Consider the following 23,657-nt stretch of genomic DNA (forward strand, 5'->3'; position numbering starts at 1 on the left):
CGCGCTAATTGGGACTTGAGTTGGGGTCCTCTTTCTGGGTCCTTACAGTGCACAAATTTTATTGTAGCATTTCTCATTATAGCTAGAATATTAAAACAACCTGTCCTAGTTTTCATTTTAATAGCAATTTGGGAAGAAAAGGGTTTGTTTCGGTGTATAGTTTATACTCTATTATGAAGGGAAATCAAGACAGGAACCTGGAGCCAGGAATTGAAGCAGTGGTGCAGTGAAGCAGTAGTGCTGCTCTTTGGCTTGATTTTCATGGATTTTTCAGCATGCTTTCTTACACAAACTAGGACTACCAGCCCAAGGGTGACACCACATACAGTGAGCTGAGCCCTCCTATATAAATCACTTCTCAAGAAAGTGCTTCACAGACTCATCTATAGATAAGTCATTTCACAGTTTACTCTTCCCAGATACCTTTAGCTTGTGTCTCAGAGAGGAAACCTATATAAAGAAATTGTATGTATGTGATATTTCCAATTGATGTATAGTTTTTGGACATAAAAGGAATAAAACACGATGATTGTGGTAGCATCTACCTGTAATCATAGCACTTGGGGTACTAAGGCAAGAGTATGGCAAATTTAAGGCCTGTATTACACAGGGTATACAATGGAACTCTCTCAAAAGGCTAAACCAAACAATGAAAAATGAATATATAGGATGACAGATATACATTAAAGGCATAGCAAAAAGGAATCCATACACAAAATGTTATATGATGCATTATTCAGCTTATAACAAATAACCAGAATAAGTAAGTTTACAAGAAACAACATGTTAGTGGATTCAGGGTCCTGAAGGAGTGGGGAAGGGAAGAATTATCGCTCAAAGGGTATGGGATTTGTTTTCTTTTGAGTGATGAAATACATCTAAAATTAGATAGGGTTATGGTTGCAAAACATTTTAAATACACTTAATGACACTTAATTTTAAAGTGGTAAAAATTTAAGCTGTGTGTGGTGTTGGTGTACCCTTGCCATTGCAGTTCTTGGAAGACAGTGGAGAAAGATTTGACTCTGGCTAGCATGGTCTGCATAATAAGTTTAAGACCGGATTAGAATGCATAGCAAGATCTTGTCTCAGTGAACAAACAATATGGGCCTGGGAAGACTGCTCAGTCAGTAAAGTGCTCACTACAAAATCATGAGAATCTAAGTTTTGGTGCCCACCTGTATACAATGCTGGTAACATAACATGTGCCTGTTTAAAATCTCAATGCTGGAGGAGCAGAGATAGGAGGCTTCTAAGGGCAACCAATCAAACTAAACTGGTGAACTTCAAGTCCAGTGAGAGTCTTTTTCTCAAAATAATAAAGTTGATTGCCTCTTCATGCAAGCCACAACAACAAAAATAAGAAAAGAGTAGCAGGTGAATTTTTATTACATTTATTTTAGCACAGTTTAAATAAAATGGTGTGTGGACATTACAAACCTGGCAGAAGACCACTTCAGTGACCCAGAGAGTCATTACACACTACCTCCTTCCTTACTAGGGTTTTAATGGAGGCTCCTTTCTTCTGCTGATAGGGAACATTTACATGAATAAATGGCTTCAGGGGACATCTCTGAAACAGTCTCCTTTATAGTTTCTTTTAAATTTGATATTATAATATATTTTCACCATTCCACCCTTCCTTTCTTCCTGCCAAACTATCCATCCCATATGCTTCCCCACTCCCTCCCTGCTCTCTTTCAAGGGTATGGCCTCATTTTCTCATTAATTGTTGTTGCAACACACATACACACACACACACACACACACACACACACACACACACAGAGAGAGAGAGAGAGAGAGAGAGAGAGAGAGAGAGCTAAACACAACTTCCTCAGGCAGATCATTTGGTATTGGATAACCAATTGAAATTAGCTTTTAACATTGATTTTTAATTACTTGTGTATATGTGTATATGTGTGTGTATCTGTGCATGAGTGCAGATGTCCAAGAATGCCAGAGATGGTGGATCCCAGATGTACATGCCTGATGTATGTGCTGACAACTGGACACAGAACCTCTTCAAGAGGAGCAAGCACTCTTAACATCTCTCCAAGAAGTGTCTCTCCAGCCTCTTCTTGAGATCATCTTGGTAGAAAGAAATAATGTTCTTTCTGACTGTGAGATCTCTTCAATATACTTTAAGGTAAGAAAGGGCAAGAGAGAAAGGAAGGTTCCAACATGTTGTGGGTATGAGATTTCACTAGATTATGTATGCAAAGTATGATTCATGTCAAAAATGGCTTGCCCTAATATTAACTGCAGACTTCCTTAAATGGGGTAGAGGGAGTAAAATGAGTTAATAGGACTGAACACGAATTAGTGATTGAGAAGTAGCATGTACTGAATAATGAAGGTTTTTTCCCATGTATGTGTATCCATGAACTTGCATATAGAGTCAGAGGTCAATGTCTTGTGCCTTCCTAATTACTCTTCACCTTATATTTTTGAGACAAAATGTCATACTAAACTTAGAGCTACATTGATTAATCTATGAGATCCAGATATCTGCCCATCTCCTTATTGTCCCCACATGCCAGTCCCAATGCTGAAGTTGAGGACTCATACTACTGCACCTAGCTTTTATGTGGGTGTTGGTGATCTGAATACAGGTCCTTATTGCATAACAAAGAATTTATTGACTGAAGCATCTCCTCTGTCAGAGAACTTACTTGGCTTTTTGTTTTTCATCATGACACTGAAAATTAGAAAGCAGACCTGTCCTGGAACATTAACTTTTTAAAAATTACTCAATCTTTCAGTCTGAAATTTCAGCAGTGGTCTCTTCCTGACCCTGCTCTACCATACTACTTTGCCAGATGGGTTGACTCACATAATATTGACTCCAGTTTGAGATGAGAAAAAGTAACAATGACCATCAAATTTAAAATCATACGGAGGAATCAACTTGCAATACCTCACTAATGATGTTTACATTTCTTCACAACATGCTGAAATGAAAAATTGGTTAGCTAAGGTTATGGAAATGTTGAACAAATAGTAAACTAAAGGTAATTCCTTCCTACTTACTTCCTTTCTCTCTCTCCCCCATTTTATCCTCCTTCCCTTCCTCCTGTTGGACATAAATTCTTCCTATGTAGTCCTGGTTGGCATGCAACTTTCTATGTAAATCAGGCTGGCCTTGAACTTAAAATAGTCCTCCTACTTGTGCTTCACAAGTAGTAGGATTACATATGTGTGCTATCAAAACCAGATATCCCTCATTTTCCTTCTACTTTCCTCATCCTCCTTTTCTTCCTCCTTTTTGTTTTTTGTCTTTTGAGAGATGGTCTTATGAATCTTAATTTCACCAAGGATAGACTTACATCTTCTGGTTTTCTTCCTCCACTCCCTAATTCTGGGATTGCAGGTATGAACAATCTTCAGATTACAAGACAATTGACTCCAGGTCATGCATGCTAGACACATTATTCTTCCTTCTGAGCTACAACCCCAGGCCTGCCACTCTCGTTCTTTCTTTAAAGTGTCCATGGGACATCCTAAAATCACCTGTGTGGATCACATTTCTATTGAACCTAAATGGTATACAGTTTTAGAAACTATTTGTCTCCTCTTTTTCCACATTCCACCATCCCCCAATCACCCAGCTGTGCTGAGGTATGTTTGTTCTTAAGAATCTATGAGGCAATAAATAAAAGGTTTACAAAATGAACATCCCTATCCCTCTATCACACAGTCTCTTGTGCTTCCAATCTGCAGAATGCATTCTCACCAAGTTGTGCAGATTTCTAGGTAAAGTTTTCTCACCTTAACTTTCCAACAGCTATGGCCCTTCCTCTGGACAGATCTATGTCTGATCTCCTGAAGAAAGCAACCTGTCTCTAGTGGGCTCAGCAGAAAATATACAAACCCAACAGGGGGAGGGGAAACAGACTGGAAATGCACTGGGTAACAGGAAACAGAAAACAGGAAACAAGGGTTTTCTGTGATTTACAAGCACTCTTAGATTATACCCAAACCATGTTATTTCTTAACAGAATTTGATGAGTAGGCTGGATCCTTCTGTAAACTTGAGAGTCTGAGAATCTTCCTCTGCTTCATTTTTGGTGGAATACAGAGGTCCAACGTTCTCCATATCAGAGCAGAAGGATGTCCAGGAACCTTTTTATCATAAGAAAAAGCTAGGAGGCTGGGGTAAGGAACACTTATCATAAACAATGAAAGACAGATATGGAGAGGAGAGAAATAAGAACTACATACCCAGACAGAGGAAGATAAATGTGAATACTTCAGACAGTTAGAAATGGTCAGCCAGTCTACACTTAGCCACAGTCCCCAAGATTATACACAATAGTCCACACTTCTGTCAACATATCTTTGAGATCATTCATATGAAACACCTTTTAGAAAGTTCCCAAGAAAGGGAGATGTAGTGAGTGAGCCTTTTCCTAGAGGGATATCAAAAGATGTCTATTTACCTGAAGCAGGACTTGGAGGGCAAAGAAAAGTAATGAACAAGTCACATCCAACTTGACAAAATCAGTAATCTTATTGAAGAGAAGATCTGCAAACTCAAAAGGAACTCACAGAAACAGTGGTAAGGAATATCATTTTTACATGGCAAATGACTCAGATCCCAAGAGGAAACAAGACAGGGAATCAGTAGAGAGTAACTGCTGAGCAGTGTCAGACTGTTTGAACTCTGATTGTTTTTCTTGAAGATAGTTTGATGGGAATCTGGTTCCTCCACATCCCACCACCCCTATTTCTGAAGCTTTGTTCTTTGCTGAACAATAGCCCATAGTTACCACACAGCATCTGTGAAAATACTGAGGCATGTGTGTTTTGAGCACAATTTAGAGAGTGTGACAGTTTGTATATGCTTGGTCCAGGGAGTGGCACAGTTGGGAGATGTGGCCTTGATGGAGTAAGTGTGTCACTGTAGGTAGGTATGGTCTAAAGACCCTCACCCTAGCTGCCTAGAAGTCAGTCTTCCAGTAGCAGTCTTCAGAAGAAGATGTAGAACTCTCAGCTCCTCCTGTACCATGGCTCCCTGGATGCTGCCGTATTCCTGCCTTGATGATAATGGATTGAACCTCTGAACCTGTATGCTAGCCCTAATTAAATGTCTTTTATAAGGTTTACCTTGGTCATGGTGTCTGTTCACAGCAGTAAAACCCTAACTAAGACAGAGGGTGAAGAAAATCAGGAAAGTATTAGGGTGAACTTCAGCTGGGTATGGCCCTGTTTACACAATCTAAGAAAACCCAAAGGAACTGGCACTTCACTGTGTTCTGTGTTAGGGGTACTCCCTGCTTGAGATATCAAATCATTACTGTCAGATAATAGAGGCAACAACTTCCTCTGGAACTGTGTAGGTTTTCAGAAAAAAGCCTGGGTAGGTTACTAGTTGAGTGATTAGGTAAGTCATTTAACCAGGGCTCAGCATTTTCTATCACGGGTGAGTTAATATTTAATACCTGGCAGGCTTCAGGGTCCTCAGCTCAGCTTTATAGCATGAGGACAGAGAAAATATGCCAACAGTGTATCATTTAAAAACATAGTAGTTGGATGTCACATCACTTCACACATCATATTTATTCTTTTGTTGTTGTTCAGGCAAAACTCAAAATAAAGCAAAACTAACCAACCAAACAAGAAAACTATTCCTGGCTTGGAGGCTGTACAACTGGTGTTGGTGGGACAGAAAAGACAGTGTCAGTGGTTAAGATCAGTTAAAATGGTGTCAGGCTGTGACCATGGTTTAGGAGGCTCTGAATTGACAAGAAAACTGATACAGAGCACATACCACAAATTCCAGTGTAGCAAATGTTATCTAGGTCTTATAAAACATTCTTATCTCCTGACAGACTCTCTGGGTGGAAGTTCCCATCATACATAATGCCATCCACTGCCTTCCTTTCAGACCTTGCATTTGAAATGAAGGCACATGATAGGTTCACTTTTCCCTTCACTTCCCACTCTAGAATATTTTTCTCTCACCAACTTATAACATATGTTGTCTTGTGGCAGAAACTGGAGTCTTACTCATTCTTAGATTAAAGCCCAAATTTATATTTCATCAGAATGTAATCAGATTTAGGGTGTGTAAAGAACTAATTAAATTTAAATAAGGCCATCAGGGTGGGGCCATAATCCAATATAAGTGCTGTCTTTTTGAGAGGAAGGAAACACCAGGGTGGTGTAAGCTTACAGAAATGTGCATGTTAGGACTCTGAGAGAAGAAGACGACCACCTGCAAGCCAAAGAGAAGCCCTGGAATCGAGATTGTGATCTTAGACCTCCAGCATCCAGAACTGTGACAAAATCAGTTGCTATACTTTAAGAAACACAGTGTGTATTAATTTGTAGGGACAAGCATTCTGCTTTAGTTTAGAGATTCTTGCATCTATAATGACCTTTAATCTATTCAATTTCCACAGTATATTAAAGAAGATGACTGTGGACTGGAGGTATAGATCAATTAACAGAATGACTGTCTAACATTCACCATGTCCTAAATAAACTGGTGATGATAGTGCATGCCTCTAATTCTAGTACTCAAGTGGTTGAGATAAGAGGATTAGAAGTTCAGATGTGTGTTTTAAGACAGGTTGGGGGCTGGAGAGATGGCTCAGCAGTTAAGAGCACTGACTACTCTTCCAGAGGTCCTGAGTTCAATTCCCAGCAACCACATGGTAGTTTACAATCATCTGTAATGGGATCTGATGCCCTCTTCTGTTGTTTCTGAAGACAATGACAGTGTACTCACATATATAAAAAATAAACAAATAATTCTTAAAAAAAAAAGACAGGTTGGGATCATGGGAGCCTGTTTTCACAATATGGGGGGTAAGAGAGTGGCTGGTGGGGACATGAATAGTGACAGAGACAGAGATACAGTGGCACAAATTATAGAATGTGACAATGAGATTATTTTTGTCATTTCTGTAACTATGGTAGTGTATATATCCTTTCTGTTTATATCTGAGTTAGGAAAGACCCGAGTTGTTAGGGTACACAGTCCTTGTCCATAGAGAAGTGCAGAATGTCTTGGTATGGAAAGAAACCCATACATGTGATGTTAGAACTGTGTAATAAGCACAGAGGCAAGATTGTGCTTGTTATCATCTTAGTCTTCATGTATACATGTACTTGTGCCAGTAAAGGCCAGGACCAGATGGCTAGTCTTCATGGATCTGGGGTTATAGGAATTTGTGACCTGTTTGAGGTGGGCATTGAGAAATGAGTTGGGTCCCTGAAAGAGCTGTAAGTGCTATTAGCCATTTAGACATCTATCCAGCTAACCATCTTCATGTTTTAAAAGCAGAATAATTATTCTTAAATGTATAAGTGTTTTATCTTCATGTACGACTGTATATTATGTTTGTGTCTGCTACCTACAGAGGCCAGAATAGTGCATTGAATCCCCTGGAACTGTTGTTGCAGATGATGTGAACCACCATGTGGATTTCTGGAATCAAACTTGAGTCCTCTGAAAGAGCATTCAGTGCTCTTAATCTCAAAGCTATCCTTTTAGCCCCTATGCCTCCCCATTTTTTTAAAGAGTGAGGAGTCTGGGAGGGTGGTGTCTCAGTGGTTAAGAACAGGTATAGCTCTGTTGAAAGAGACCTGAGATTGATTGCCAAAGTCCTTATCAGGCTGTTAACAACTGTTTGTAAAATCAAATCAGAACCAAACCTAAAGAACCAGAACACAGATGCCTGGGCCAGAGATTGACAGGACTGAAGTCACATGGTCCACATATCAATGGTGGAAGAACATTTACATTTCTATGTTTCTAAGACCTCCACTTGGGCTGGAGAGTTGGCTTAGCATTTACGAGTACTTCCAGAATATCTAGGTTCTATTCTCAGCACCCATATTGTGGCTCACAACTACCTGTAACTCCAGTTCCTAGGGATCCAGAGCTTTCTTCTGGCCTCTGAGGAGACCAGGCAGGTATGTGATATATACACACAACTATAAGAAAATCTTCCATACAGAAAAAAATAGAACAAAATGAAATGATTCCAGTAGCATCACATTTTCATGGCTTCTGGGAATCTTAAGAAATCTCAAGTTTCTACAACAAGATTGGTTTCAGCTTCCTTGTTCCTCTCAGAGTTTCCTTAAGTCTATGCTGACAGCCAAGTACTTCAGTTACACCACAGGAAGCCAAGAGTTTGCTGTAGGAAAGAGACCTCAGCTGGTGGTAAGTTGTGTTCCAACACCTGGAAACTTATTTTTTGAATGGCTGTTATATATGATGGACACTTCCTAAAATCCTGTGAAAAGAGGTGTAGTATCATATTTACTTTCACCAGATGGCTGCTGAGTTCTTGACTTAGAATATGTGAAGAACAGAAACACTTGAAGGTATGGGGAAATGTGTTAGTACACAAGTGCTTGCCTTGCAAGAACTGAGATGAAGACACTTTTAAAAGTCAAGTGGAGGAGTCTGATCTTTGTGGTTTTTATATATACAACTATTAAGCTATAATGGTGATCAGGAAGGTGTTGTATGTATCTTTTTTCAACTTAATGTATAAAAGTAATATGGCTTAGGAAGAAAGAAGAGGGTTTAATTGGTACTGTGCCATGGGAGCTATCAATATAAGAACTAAGAACTTTGGGTTTGGCTTTCTGGAGTCTACATCCATGAAGGTGGAAATTTGGTGCACTGTCAAAGACCCAAGTCAATATAGAGTAGATTAATGAGAAGGTATGAGGTAAAACAAAAGTATAAGGAATATTTATAGGGCCTAAGATTGCCCTGTGAGTTTTTTTTTCTCAGAAAGAAGTCTGTTTAATGAAAACAGAGCTTATCACATTCTCTTTCTTCTTTCCTCTTCTTGCCTCCATTCTCAACTGAAGTTAATGTTTCTCATATACTAGTCAGGTGCTGTGCTCATAATCATGCCACTCACTCAGGGATCCTAGGCAGGTAGTCTACCATTGATTCACACTCCTGGTCCCTTACTACTAAAGGATTCTAGGCAGATGCTCTAATATTGAGCTATATTCCTAGCATTTAATTTACTTTTTGATTTCTTCATATGGATTGGTATTTTTCACAAATGTGTGTCTGTTTACATGCTTGATGCATGAGAGAGCCAGCAAAGACCATTGGATCTCCTGGCATTGAAATTATGGATAGTTATAAGCCTACATGAGAGTGTTGGGAACTGAGCTGAGATCTGCAGGAAGAGCAGACAATGCTCTTATTTTCTGAGTTACCTTACCAGCCCTTTTTTACTTTTTATTGTGTAGACATGATCCCAGAATATTATCAAACTGGGACTTTTCCTGTATCAGAGGCATGCCTTGAATATGCAGTTCTCATCATAGCCCCAAATAACAGTTGGGAATATTGGTGTGAAGACCATGTTTGGCTGGGTCTTGAAAGGAGGCAACATGATAATTATATGTTAATGAGAAAGCTTTACTGGAAAGTATATCCTGGCATGTTTGTTTATTTGTTTTGTTGTTGTTTTTGTTTGGTTTGTTTTTATTTCCCTTGGCTTGGAAGAAAAGAGAAGGAAAAAGTTAGGACTTGAATTTCTGGGAGGGTATGCTACATATATTAAGCCAGTGTGTGTGGAGAGGCCATTTGAAACGAATGACAACTCTTGCTCCTCTAGATGTAGCAGCTTGGAGAGATGGCAGCTTGTATAGTAGAAAATCCACAGAAATTGATACCATTTTTTAAAAAAGAACTCTGAGAATGACAGAGGAAATGATATAGTTTGAGAAGCCATCAAAGGGAGGGAATAATCAGTTTAGTATATATGTTGTGTTGTTTTTTTTTTTTGGTATGTGTGTTTATGTTTATGAATGTAGGGATAAACATTAAATACCTAACTCCTTTACTGCATATATTTTTAAAGTTTTATTTGGTCAAAGCCTCTTTTTGAGGCTGTAACTTATTAACGGGCTGGATAATAAGGCGAGGAAGTTTCACAGATTATCCTGCCTCTGTCTTCTCCTACAGCTGAAACTGTAGATGTATGCTACCATGCCTTGTTTTTACATGGATGATGTAGATCTGAGCTCAGGTACACTATGCATGGCAAAAGCTTTATAGTGAGCCATCTCCGTAGCATGGAGTATGCACTTCGTAGAAAGGAAATGAGCATGAAAAGAGTAGAGAGTATTAAGAAAATGTAACTGTTTCTGAAAGGTATTTCTTCAGAGCTATGGTTTCATTTGTTATAGAATAACAAGATATTCTAAGATAACTATAATGAGACAGTTGGCATATGTTAGGGTTTCAGCACACAAAGACCATCCTAACAAGAACATGTTTTTTTCTGTGGCTCACAGACCTTGTCTTTCACAGAAGAGTGGTGGACCTTTAGCACATTTTTCTTTCTACCTTTTATTTTCTCTTATTTTCTGTCTTAGATAGGGTTTTATATTGCTGGGAAGAGACACCATGCCCACAGCAACTCTAATAAAAGAAAACATTTAATTTTGGCTGGCATTCAGTTTCAGCAGTTTAGTCCTTTGTTGCCCTGGTGGCAAACATGACAGTATGCAGGCAGACATGGTGCTAGAGGAGCTGAGAATCCTACATCTTGATCCACAGGGAGCAGCAGGAGAATGTGTCACTGGATGTAGCTTGAGAATATATAAGACCTCAAAGCACACCTCCACAGTGAACAACTTTCTGAAACCTACTTCTTCAAGGCCATACTTTCAAATGGTGCCACTTTCTATGAGCCAAGCATTCAAATTCATGAGTCTATGGGGGGCATTTGTATTCAAATCACCCCATTGTCCTTTCTTGCTGTGTCAAATGTTTTATATCAATGATTTAAAGTTTTCGGAGTGTACTCTATCTTCTATGTGGCTGTAAGGGTCTTTAGAGGAGGGAGCCCAAATGGTAGCCTTACCTCATTTCAACTAGGAACTTAACATTCAACTGTGCAATAGTTACGCTCATTATAAATCATATTATTCAATATTCATAATATCTCTGGATGCACATAATGCTTTCCATTATCAACTGCTCTAATTTGCATGAGCCACTAGGATATGTTGTCAACTCATAATGAACTTGTTCAAGTTTGGACAATGTCCAAAGAACCAGTTTTTATTATCATAACCATGTTCTTCTATGTAGCTCATCTCTGTGTATCTCTTGAAACCAATATACAGTCAAAGATGATCATGAACTCTTGATCCTTGTATCTATTCCTCTAGGTTGTTCTAATTATAGATACAAACCATCACACTCAGTTTTGTGCAGTGCTGTGGATCAATCCCAGAGGTAAGTGCCTTGAGAGTCAAGTAATTTCCCAGCTGAGGTACATCCTCAGCCACAGAAACATATTCTTCTCTAAAATTCAAAGTCCTACAATTCATAGCTCACAAGTAAGCCCAAGAACACAGTCCAGAGAATGGTGAAGACAGAATTAACATTTATTAAAGACTCACTTCATCCAACAGGGAAAGTTTTTGTGTTCATTGTCATTTTCTCCTTACTTGAAAAATTCTCCAGCATAAAACCATTCTTAATCAGTTAATGAAGAAATTGAAAGTAAAAGAAAGGACACTGGCAGCATTAGAGATATGAGTAAAAAACAGATTCATCAGGATTTAGTGGGTACAGTGCTTGCAGATCTGAGCATGGGTGCCAAGTACCTATGTAAAACAATACAAAATGAAATGAAACAAAGCGAAACAAAACAGCACCAAAAGAACTACAGGCAGCTTTTGTGACAATTTACCAGCCTGAGTAGTCATAGACCTTGTAATAGGTAGCCTTGACAGATAATACCAACTTAGATAAGGACAAGTGAATCATAGGCAGAGTCATAGTAACCTGACCCCTGAACCCCCACCCAGCCGATACTCTGTTCTGAAAGATATCTGTATTTCCCCTGAATACCCACGCTCCAGTGTCATCTCCTTCTCCACATCCTGCCTTTTTGTGTTTATAACCCCTGTGTGAATGAGTATAAATTACGATTTGAAAAAAAAATTAAAAAAAAAAAAAGAACTAGGCAAAATAACACTGAACTCCAATGTAGTTCTAGAGAGTCATGGATGTGAGAAGTTCTTGGTTGTTGGTATATTCCCTTTTAAATCTATTTTATTGGGTTCTTATACCTCCACCTCCCTTTCAAATCTTACTCTACCCTAATCCCTTCTAACCCCCAAACATTATGTAGGAGAGAAAGAAGATTAGAGGGGAAAGGGGGCATAGACATCTGTAAGCTATTGCCTGCTGATTAGGGTATTGGATTCCTTAGGACCAATTTAATCTTTATCTTCTGAATATCCAACAGTCTAGAAAAAGAGCAATCCAGCAATCTAGCAATAGCAAATGCAGTAGCAGGAGAGCAGCAAGCAACCTCTATTTCTTTGAAGAACCTCCAGCTCCTCTAGGGGATCTTACATTTATTTCTTCTTTAGAGTCCCCAGACTATCAGTAGGTGTCAAAAAAAAAAAAATCAGAGCGCCTATCCTAGGACTCGAGACATTTGTAGTTAATGGCTGTGGACAGTCTAGAGTAGCCACAAATCGCACACTTAGGATTAAAAGAAACCTAAGTTCACATTACATTTGAGTTCACTAGCCAGCTAGCTGCCAGATTTATAAGCCTTAGCTTCAGTAAGAGACCATATCTCAGCAAATAAGGTGGCTGGTCAATTGAAACAACAGACACTGGCTTGTGACATACACATGTACAAAACAGAAGTATAGGTATGCATAGGTGAAATCATGTGGATCATACACACACAAAATAAAAAGAATTTTAATCTGAGTGTAGAGCCCAGGAAATTTTATACTCTAGAAATGGCTATCAGCTGGCATCATTATGTCTGCCAGAGGATATTTGTCATCTCTAGATATTTTGGTTATCATAGGTGGACAAGAGTTGCTCCCAGAATATATTATATCAATGCACTCCTAGAAATCCTGTGGTGTACAGGACTCTACCACACCCAGCCACAATTAAGTACTGACATTTGTCAACAGTACTAGGGTTGAGAAATCCTGAATATCATTACACAATGTCCTGGTTAGAATCTTGGTTAAAAAGATGAGTGAGAACCACCCAGAGCTCCCAGTGTCTAAACCACCAGGCTGGGAGCACATAGGGAGGGACCCATGGCTCCAGCTGTATATGTAGAAGAGGATGACATTGTCAGGCATAGGTGGGTGAGGAAGTCCTTGGTCCAGTGAAGGCTGGATGCTCCAGTGTGGGAGAAATCCTGGGTGGGGAGGTGGGAGTGGGAGGGTGGGTGGGAGAATATCCTCATAGAAGCAGGAGGAGGGGGGATGGGATAAGAGGTTCCTGGGTGTGTGAGGGAATGGGGATTACATGTGAAATGTAAATAAAATATCTAATAAAAAATAAAAAAAAACACAACAAATTCCTATACAGAACCCTACCCCCCCAATAAAAAGCATGGGTGATAAAAAAGGGAAGAAACTGCTGTGAGAAACAAATGAGAAAAACCACCATCGCATCACCATTTGGGCATAGCCAGCCAATGAGGCAGATTCATGTCAAATGAAGCACATTAGTGAAACAAATTTGGAAGCTCTGGAATAAGTTAAACTAGGGTTGTAGTGATTGTCACTTTTGGCAGAAACAAACAAACAAACAAACAAACACAAAACACTATCAAAATCCTGGGAGTATAGCTTTAGTTTGATAAAACAGTAATGTTGCTGTCTCTCAATATTGTCATGAGAATTATAGCTGAGCAAAGTTTGGGTATGTGTTGTGTGAATTCCGGGGGTAACAAGACACACATGTCTACTCCATGATAGAGTAATATAATGATTACATCAAAGTGCAATTTTGTGAACTGATGATTTCTAGCATATCTTTGTAATTTCAGCTCTCTGAAAGGTGAAGCAGAAGGTTAGGAGTGTGAGGTCAGCTGAGATACATAGCTAGACCCTTTCTCAACCACACATCCAACAACCAACCTATCAACCAACCTATCAACCACAGAAATGCTCAGTATTATTGTTCCCTTCTAACGATAGACAGGTAAGTCTAAAACTGCTATGGTGGTACAAAATTACCCTATATTTTATGCAAGTACATTTTAAGGCAAGATTAAGTAATAATTGGTATAGTTTCTTTCTGCACTATTATTTTATTATATTGTTGGAGATTGAACCTAAAGTTGCTTGCATATGACATATATGTGCTAACATTAAGCCCATGTCCCGTGTCCTCAGTGGCTTCCATAGGCAAGTAAGTGTTTTTCCTTTGAACCATGTCCCATTGCTTCACAGGAGATTCTAGAAAAGCACTCTATTACTGATAAAACAACCTCAAGTCTACAAATAAATTTGAAAAGATAGCCTGTATGCAGATTTTGTAGGGCACATACTGTAGAATAAAAAATATTTCAAGTTTCCTGAACTTGACTATATTTCAAGATTTTTGTTGTTCAGACGTTAGAAAAGCAACCAAGAAGCTCCCTGAGGACTTCTCCCCATTGTGGTATCAGCCAGAATTGTGCCCTGTGTGGATGACGCCAGTGCTACTTTAGGAAGTAGAGAAGATTCAAGATATTGTCTAGCCTGTTCAGGATTTACATTCAAAAGTGGATAGAGAGACAACTTCCATGAACAAAATTGTGATTTGTTTAGCAGAGAAAAAGTGATCAGCTTCTGATGTGGAGGGTATAGGGCACATTCAGCAACATTTGTCACATGTGGTATGGTAGGAGGACTCAGATACAGCTAGATTAAAATTTGACACATTAGGTAGATTTCAGGATCATATTTCCTCTTATCCTTATTCTAGTCTTATAAAAATGAGAAATAATTAATCTTTTAGTATTTTTATATAGATCACTCAAAATTCCAAGCACATTAAATACAGAATGCATGGTCTTCCAACAGAAGTCTGCAAACTCCACTAATATAAACCCTCTAACCCACATAACAGTAAACTGTGCAGTCATGCATACTCTTTGTATACCAAAGTGTGAGAAATATCACCTCAAGCAGGTACTGAATTGAATACAGAGATGGTACCTACCTGTTAGTATGTTCAGCTGAATCCAGAATGTTTCTTCTTGTTTGAGCATTCTCTTTGTATTATATAAGAAACCAAGACACCCACAAGCATCACCAGAAAACACACTTATACATTATAAAAGGGTCTGCATGCACCCTTAGTTTTGTTATGATATCCTTTTAACTGTGGTAGTTTTAACCTCTTTCTTCACAAAATTTCAAGGTACTTAAAAACATACTCAAAAAAATACTCAAAAATAGCATTTGATCTACCAAAGTTTGAATGATAAAGGATCATTGTATTTCCATATGTATATCACTCACCTCATAAATCTTCACAAAAATGTCTTTGAAATTTATAGTACAGAGTCCAATGGGCTGATATTCATTCTATGGTCCATCCCATTGAATATCTCTTGTCTGTCTGTCTGTCTGTCTGTCTGTCTGTCTGTCTCTGTGTGTGTCTGTTTGTCACTTTCTCTGTGTCTTTCACTCTTTCTGTAGTATACGTTTCATTCCTTTGCCAGACAAACTTTTTCATTAAGCGTTTAACATGTCTCCACTGAATTATTTCTCTTGTGAACTTGAGAACTGATGAAAAGCCTTCACGGAAGGATAGTCTACTAAGTCCATTGATTTCCTTCCAGTGCTAAACTACTTTCACTCATATTTTGCTCTTTCACCCTCAGTTCAGTATCAATGCTGAGACATGAGGGGTTATTATTATTTTTTATAGTTAGTTTAAAAGGAAGAACAGTTTAAAGAATGTGACGAATTTGGAGAGCTATGCTACCCCAGAAAGGCATGCGGTAAAGTGCTAGTTTTGGAATATTACTGGTAAAATGGCTGTCCTGTAGTGGCAGGAGTTGTGTATTCTAAATAATTGCCATGTCATAAGGTGCCAAATATCTAAGAAATGGTTGTTTTTGAACACCTTCAGGTGCATAAAAAATGGAAACCAACTACTCCATCCATCTGAATGGCTCAGAAATTGTGGTATATGATTCTCCCATCTCCAGAGTTCTGTGGATCCTCTCGATGGTGGTTGTCTCCATCACTTTTTTCCTTGGTGTGCTGGGGAATGGACTAGTGATCTGGGTCACTGGATTCCGGATGGCAAAAACGGTCACTACTGTATTTTATCTGAATCTAGCTTTGGCTGACTTCTCTTTCACAGCGAGTCTACCATTCCTTCTTGTCTCAATGGCTATGAAAGAAAAATGGCCTTTTGGCTGGTTCCTGTGTAAATTTGTTCACATTGTGGTAGATATAAACCTATTTGGAAGTGTCTTCCTGATTGCTGTCATTGCCTTGGACCGCTGTATTTGTGTCCTGCATCCAGTCTGGGCTCAGAACCACCGTACTGTGAGCCTGGCTAGAAAGGTGGTTGTTGGACCATGGATTTTTGCTCTGATTCTCACTTTGCCCATTTTTATTTTTATGACTACTGTTAGAATTCCTGGAGGACCTGAGTACTGTACATTCAGCTTTGCATCCTGGGCTAACACTGTTGAAGAAAAGGTGAAGGCAGCTATCACTTTTTCAACAACTAGAGGGATCATCAGATTCATTATTGGCTTCAGCATGCCCATGTCCATTGTTGCCATCTGCTATGGACTTATTGCTATCAAGATACACAGAAGAGCCCTTGTTAATTCCAGCCGCCCCTCACGAGTCCTTACAGCAGTTGTGGCTTCCTTCTTTATCTGTTGGTTTCCCTTTCAACTTGTGGCCCTTTTAGGCACAATCTGGTTCAAGGAGGCATTGTTTACTGGTGGTTATAAATTTCTTGACATGTTGGTTAACCCAACCAGCTCATTGGCCTACTTCAATAGTTGCCTCAATCCAATGCTTTATGTTTTTATGGGCCAGGACTTCAGAGAGAGACTGATTCATTCCCTGCCTTCTAGTCTTGAGAGAGCCCTGAGTGAGGACTCTGGCCAGACCAGTGATACCGGCATCAATTCTGCTTTACCTCCTGCAGACAGTGAGATGAAGGAAATATGAAGATTTGGATGAGGGATGCTTTTTGTTCCACTTCATTCCATTCCAATGTTGTCTTACCTTATATTGTGCCCTGGAGCATTTTTAATCTGAAAAATAAAAAAAAAGTCTGTGTACCCCAAACCTGGGAAATGAAATAAAAGTCAAAGTTAATATTGTTGTTCCTTTGGGTGCTTTTTTAAACTAAGCATACAAAGTCTGAGTAAAACTAATGTAGGTAAAACTAATGTAGCAATGTAGTACAAGAGAGGAAAAGAGTAATACATATTTGCAAGTGTTAGATATGATAGTAAATATTAAAATTAAAATTTATTCTGTTTCAGGGGCTGAGGAGATGGCTCAATGGTTAATACAAATTCTGTTTAGTAGAGTACCTGGATTTAGTTCCAACTTCCCAAAGCACTTAAATTACAATTGCTAGTAATTCTACTTCTAGAGGATGCAATGGCACTAGCCTCAGGGAGCATGTATACTTATATGCCTATACCGTCTACACACAAACAAATAACTAAATATAAAATAAAACATTAAAAATTATTTTATCATTAACAGGCATGGTGGGCATGCCTCTAAACTTAGCATTTGGCAGGGAGTAGCAGCAGAGACTAATTCAAGACCAGTCCCCCAAAGAAAATGTTGTTTGCAGAGAATCAGATATAACTGGAGATAGTCACATTAAATGAATTAAATGAGGCACAGCTATTTATGTCAACTTTTAATTGTGGGTCTTAGATTTTACATAGAAACAGAATCATATGTGGTTTGTGTGTGTGTGTGTGTGTGTGTGTGTGTCTATGATGCTTGGTGTGTGTTTTTGTTTTGTGTTTGTGTGTGATGAGTGAGTCTGTGTGTGATATGTGTAATGTGTGTGCGCATGTGTGTGGGTGTAGGTATTTAAGAAAGCCTGTCTAGGGAGACAGAGAAGATTAATTGCAGTGAGGCTAAGTGAGAAATGGAGGCAAGTGTGTTTGAACTGGAAACAAGCAATCAATATACACATGTATATAATTTTAAAAGTCAAAATAAATGAAACTATAACATAGACAAGAGGAAGAAATAAAGAAAAAAGAGGTAGTCTTTGGCTTATCTAGACACTTACGTACATCACTTAGAACCTTGGCACTAGTGATGGTTTTCTGAGACAAGCAACTGCCATCTTTGAGAGTTTAGCATCTCCATCTTACATAGGAGCATCCAGCTCGGTTTTTGGGTGGTTCATACCCCTCATAGAGGGGCAGATTAAAGGACATAATTTTAATTTGAGTATTCAGCCTTCCCTACTGTGTGGTGCCTTTGCACATAGCCTGGGAAACAGGCTAGAATATACAGAAGCCTGAAAGAACCAGAGCATGGGCTCTATCTATGCAACAGTGAATATTCCTCAGCTCTGCTAGGTGAGAGTTTTTAGATGAGGTTGGGTGAGGAAAGAGTGACTGTAATCAGTGATAATAGGTGATGTAAGGAACCCATCCTCTCTGATTTGTGAAGCAACTCAATAAACTCACTGGTTCTCCAAAGTGAGGATCAAGCACTGGGTTTGTCTTTGGGACCTGAAGTGAGGATAGAGAAATTGCTTATGTTCTCCACCAGGACATAATTTTAGTAACAAGTGGTAAAACCAAGGCTGAGAGATGGGACTCTCCACTAGTCCTTAACTAATAAGAAATACTGTAATTCAGTGCAATGGAACTGCAGTAGTAAAGACCTCCAAAATCTCAAAAAATAAGTAGAATTCAAGTGTCTATTTTGATAGTGAGAAAAGGTCAATAAGAAAGAAAATTAAAGAATTTTGTTAATTTTGTTGTGTATGTGTATGTATGTACCCTCTACCTCTTCTATCTCTCCACAATTCTTTCCCCACATTTTCTTCTCTCTACTGTCTAAGATTATAACATAGTCATATCATTTACTTCTTCACTTTCCTCTGTTCAAATCTTTCCATATACTTCTTGTTATTTTTCATATGAATGGTCTCTTTTTAAAATTGATGTTATATATAGATAGAATGAATTCATTTGCTTGCTATTATGAATACAGCAGCAATAAGCACGGATGAGTAGGTGTGTATACTAGGCTATGTAGTCCTTTGGGTATATGATCCTGAGTGGAATACTTACGTAAAGTATTTTTAAAAGATAGACATGTTAAACTTGAGCCTTTTTTCCTTCCTGTTGTCTGGATTCAGGGTACTTTAATAAAGAGAATGCATTCATGTAGAAGCAGAAGTTCTACTTGAACCTAGCAGGCGATGGAAGTGTCAAACACAGAAAACCAAAGCCTCTTCTATGCTTGGGTCCAGACTCTGAATTTCTTTTGCAAGCAGATGCAAAGCAACTTATTGGATACTATGCGCCATCTTGTGGTTTTTCAAGGACACAGTAAGAAAATAAGTCAGTCTTGCTGCTCTGGTCTGTTACCTCATTGAGACGACTTAGAAATGTTTCTTTTGTTTTTCTTTTTTTCTCTCTCTCTTTAGTGGCCCCGGTTGAACTCTTAAGTGCAGCTGCACAAGGAAATGTGACTGATAAATCTAGGAAAGCCTCTATCACTTCAGAAGGTACATCTGAGGTTGACTTGTCATTCCATCCAACCCAAGACCAGCATTAGCCTTTTAAAGAAAACCTGTCCAGAGAGTCATTATCTTGACCCATTTTTGGGCTTCCCCCAGAAACCAAGCTCTCCTGTAACTTTCAAAGTTCCATATTCCACCAGAGTGATGGTTCTTCAGAGGCTTGTGTACAACAGACGTTGTAGTGAAAACACAATCACAGAGAAGCCCATTTTCCTTTTCTCTCTTAAATTTTTTCAGCCATTGGTGAGGATACTGCTTGCTCAGCATGTATAAAATCCTGGGTTCAATTCCTACTACTGTATAAAACCAGCTTGCAATCCCAGGTGTTGGGGATCAGTTCTAATACTTTGAATTAATTCTGTCCCCAAAACTAGGAATCTGTGTCTCCACAAGAAAAAGCCCTTGTCCCTAATTGGTTTTTGACTGATCAACAAAAAGCCAATAGCTAGTGGCTAGACAGGTAGAATGAGGATGGTCCTTTAGATCTGGGCAGGTTAGAATCTGGAAGAGTGGAAGGAGGCAGGGAATCTCCATGACTCTAGTTAGCCTTCCTTGCAAGAATTCGGGTAACTGGCCACTGGCCACTTCCTTGGGCTTAGAGTAGCAAGGGAAGGTTTAGCATAGCCTCAGGAGAATTGGACGGGAACATTTGCTAGTAGGGGAAGGTTTAAGAGTACACAGCCTTTTCGAATACATAACCTTTCAGAGATAGTCTGCCATTTCTAGAATTTTGTGCAAAGCCCTGTACCCTCTACTCTTGTATTGAGGCAGCACACGGATGCAAGTTCAATGTTAATATGTTTTCTTCTGACAGAGCAGCTTCTCAGGAAAAGTAGGTAGAAATAATGATAAAGAAAAAAGATTCCTTCCATTTCTACTCCCTTATTTCCACTATACCTCCTGTAACAGGTAAACAAATACTGAATCAGTGTGTTCTTGGTTAGAAAAAGATTTTGAGACATATTGAGACAGAGAGAAAGGATAATCTCTGATTCAGCAACAAAGGCCCAGTTATCTTTGCCTCCACTCCACCAGGCTCTAACAGGAACTTTGTCAAATTTCATACCAATGCTCACCAAACAGTTACTTTGTTACACTTTATTTGCTATCTGCATTTTGTGTGTCTTCAAGAATACATGTCCCTGATGCCTGTGGAAGCCAGAAGAGGGAGTCAGATCACCCAAGACTTGTGCTATAGGTGGGTGTGAACTCTCATATGCATGGTGAGAAGAGAACACACACCCTCTGCAAAAGCAGCAAGTGATTTTCATCAACACACTATCTCTTCAACTCCTGAAGAGTTATTTTTGACAAGTGTGTTATCTATCAAATACATTTTCGATCTTAGGAGAAATTTTGGAAGACAGAGTCAGGATTGTGTAATTACTGTTGATCACATTGAGCCACTTCCATCATGGACGGCCCAGAGCCTTGTTATTGGCTGAGACCTTCATACTGGGTGTGCTATTTCTTTAGAGGCAAATGAAGCTGCTGGCAAAACCACTAACATTTGAATTACCCACAATTCCTTCTTGTTAAGTAGCTTATTTATAGCAAATAAAATGTGTTGATGGGCCCACACTGGAAATTATTGACCTTTGCATACATTTCATCATCTGACCTTTCCATAATCCCAGTAATTCACAAATGATGTAGATTTTCAGGAGCCATCTAGGAGAGACCAAGGCCAGCAAGTGACTTTATTGGAGATGGCCTACCTTTTCTGCATGATCTCTGATGGGTGAGCTCTGAAAGGCGATGTACCAAGAGATTTCATTTCAGGATTGATTCTTGCAATTGATATGACTTTCCTGTCACTACTACATAACCTAAAGATTCCTGGGCATTAGGCCACCTTGTAGATGTAAATGTACTGCAGATCAACATAAATATGACCTTTCAGGAGTTAATAGTGTTTAGATGAATGCATTATTTTTTTATTAATCATTTTATTCACTTACATTTCAAATAATGTCCCCCTTCCTCATTAATGAAAGGGGAGGAGGCTAGGATAAGGAGAACATATCATAAACAGTGAAAGGCAGAGATGGAGAGGAGAGAAGTAGGAACTAGATACCCAGACAGAGCAAGATAAATGTGAATAGTTCAGATAGTCAGAAATGGTCAGCCATTCAACATTTAGTTACAGTCTCTGAGATCCAACATGCAAGAGCCCACACTTCTGTCAACTCATCTTTGTGTTCATTTATAGCAAGCACCTTTTAGAAATTTTCCACGAAAGGGAGATGTTGTGTGTGAGACTTTTCCTGAAGGGATATCAAAAGATGTCTATTGACTTGAGATAGGACATGGAGGACAATGTAAAGTAATGAATAATTCACATTCAACTTTGTGAATCTGTGATCTTATTGGAGTGAAGTTATGCAAGCTCTAAAGGAACTCACAGAAATAATTGTAAGGTATATTAGTTTTTATATTGAGAAGGACTCAGATTCCAAGAGAAAATAAGAAAAGGAATTAATAGAGACTAATTGCAGAACTAAGTGTCAGATTGTTTGAACTCTGATTGTTATTCTTGAGGATGGTTTGATGAGAAACTGACTCGTCCACACTCCATTACCCTTATTACTGAAGCTTTGTTATTTGCTGTCAAACATCCCATGGTTACCACACAGCAACTGTGAAAATGCTGAGGCATGCATGTTCAGGGTGCAATTTAGAGGGTGAAGAAAATCAGGAACGTCTTAGGGTGGACTTCTGCTATGTGTGGCCCTGTTGCCCAATTTATGAAAATCCAAGGGAAGTGGGACTCCGATCTCTGGTGTTGGGGGTAATCCCTGCTTGAGATAACAAATCATTCCTGTTAGATAGTAGAGTACTACCAACTGCCTCTGGGAACTACGCAGGTTCTCAGAACCGGGCCTAGGTAGGTCACTAGCTGGGTGATAAATAAGCCATTTAACCAGAGCTGAACATTTTCTATTAAGGGTCAGAAAGTTAATATTTAATACCTGGCAGGCTTCAGGGTCCTCAGCTCATCTTTATAGCATGAGGACAGAGAAAATATGCCCACAGTGCATCATTTAAAAACATAGTAGTTGGATGTCACATCACTTCACACATCATATTTTATTCTTCTGTTGTTGTTCAGGCAAAACTCAAAATAAAACAAAACTAACCAACCAAACAAGAAAACTATTCTTGGCTTGCAGGCTGTATAACAGAAAAGAGAGTGTGGGGCAGAAAAGAGGGTATCAGTGGTTAAGATCAGTTAAAATGGTGGCAGGCTATGACCATGGTTTACGAGGCTCAGTTGTTTTACCTGTGAATTCAAAGTTAAATTAGTTACAAATATAATTTTTATTTGAGTAGAATAGACAAGATAACTTATACAGAGCACATACCACAAATTCCAGTGTAGCAAATGTTATCTAGGTCTTATAAAACATTCTTGTCTCCTGAAAGACTCTCTGGGTGGAAGTTCCCATCACACCTCGTGTCATCCACTGTCTTCCTTTCAGACCTTGCTTTTGAAATGAAGGCACATGATAGGTTCACTTTTTCCTTCAGGTTCTCCTCTAGAATCTTCTTCTTTCATCAACTTATAACATAATGTTGTTTTCTGGCAGAAACTGGAATCTTATTTATTCTCAAGGTAAAGCCCAAATTCATATTCTATCAGAATGTGATTGCTCAGATTGTTCAGAACTAATTAAATTTAAGTAAGGCCATCAGGGTGGGGTCATAATCCAATATCAGTGCTGTCTTTTTGAGAGGAAGGAAACATCAGGTGGTGTAAGCTTACAGAAATGTGTATGTTAGGACTGAGATAGAAGAAGATGGCCAAAAGAAAAGAGAAAGAGAAGCCCTGGAACCACCATTATGATCTTGGACCTCCAACATCCAGAACTGTGACAAAATCAGTTGCTGTACTTTAAGAAACCCAGTGTCTGCTGATTTGTATTGACAATCCTTGCAAAATAACCCATTCTGCTTTAGTTTAGGAATTCTCATGTCTATGATGACCTTAAATTTATTCAGTTCCCTCAGTATATTAAAGAAGATGACTGTGGACTAGGGTATAGATCAATTAACAGAATGACTGTCTAACATTCACCATGTCCTGTATAAACTGGTGATGATACTGCATGCCTGT

At 38.9% G+C, this 23,657-nt stretch overlaps 1 protein-coding gene across 1 annotated transcript; it reads left to right on the plus strand.

Annotated features, from left to right (window-relative positions):
* Positions 1 to 8,098: 8,098 nt before the first annotated feature.
* On the plus strand, positions 8,099 to 17,118 carry LOC114620405 (formyl peptide receptor 2). Its single transcript, XM_028766489.1, has 2 exons — positions 8,099 to 8,179; positions 15,905 to 17,118. Exon 2 carries the CDS (start codon positions 15,916 to 15,918, stop codon positions 16,969 to 16,971), a length of 1,056 nt encoding a protein of 351 aa, XP_028622322.1. The 5' UTR covers positions 8,099 to 8,179; positions 15,905 to 15,915; the 3' UTR covers positions 16,972 to 17,118.
* The last annotated feature ends 6,539 nt before the right edge of the window (positions 17,119 to 23,657 follow it).

Source organism: Grammomys surdaster, unplaced genomic scaffold (genome assembly GCF_004785775.1).
Source record: "Grammomys surdaster isolate TR1022 unplaced genomic scaffold, NIH_TR_1.0 168, whole genome shotgun sequence".
Taxonomy (NCBI): domain Eukaryota; kingdom Metazoa; phylum Chordata; class Mammalia; order Rodentia; family Muridae; genus Grammomys; species Grammomys surdaster.

Coding starts and splice junctions, on each gene's coding strand:
- LOC114620405 (XM_028766489.1), top strand. CDS start 15,916: ATGGAAACCAACTACTCCATCCATCTGAATGGCTCAGAAATTGTGGTA.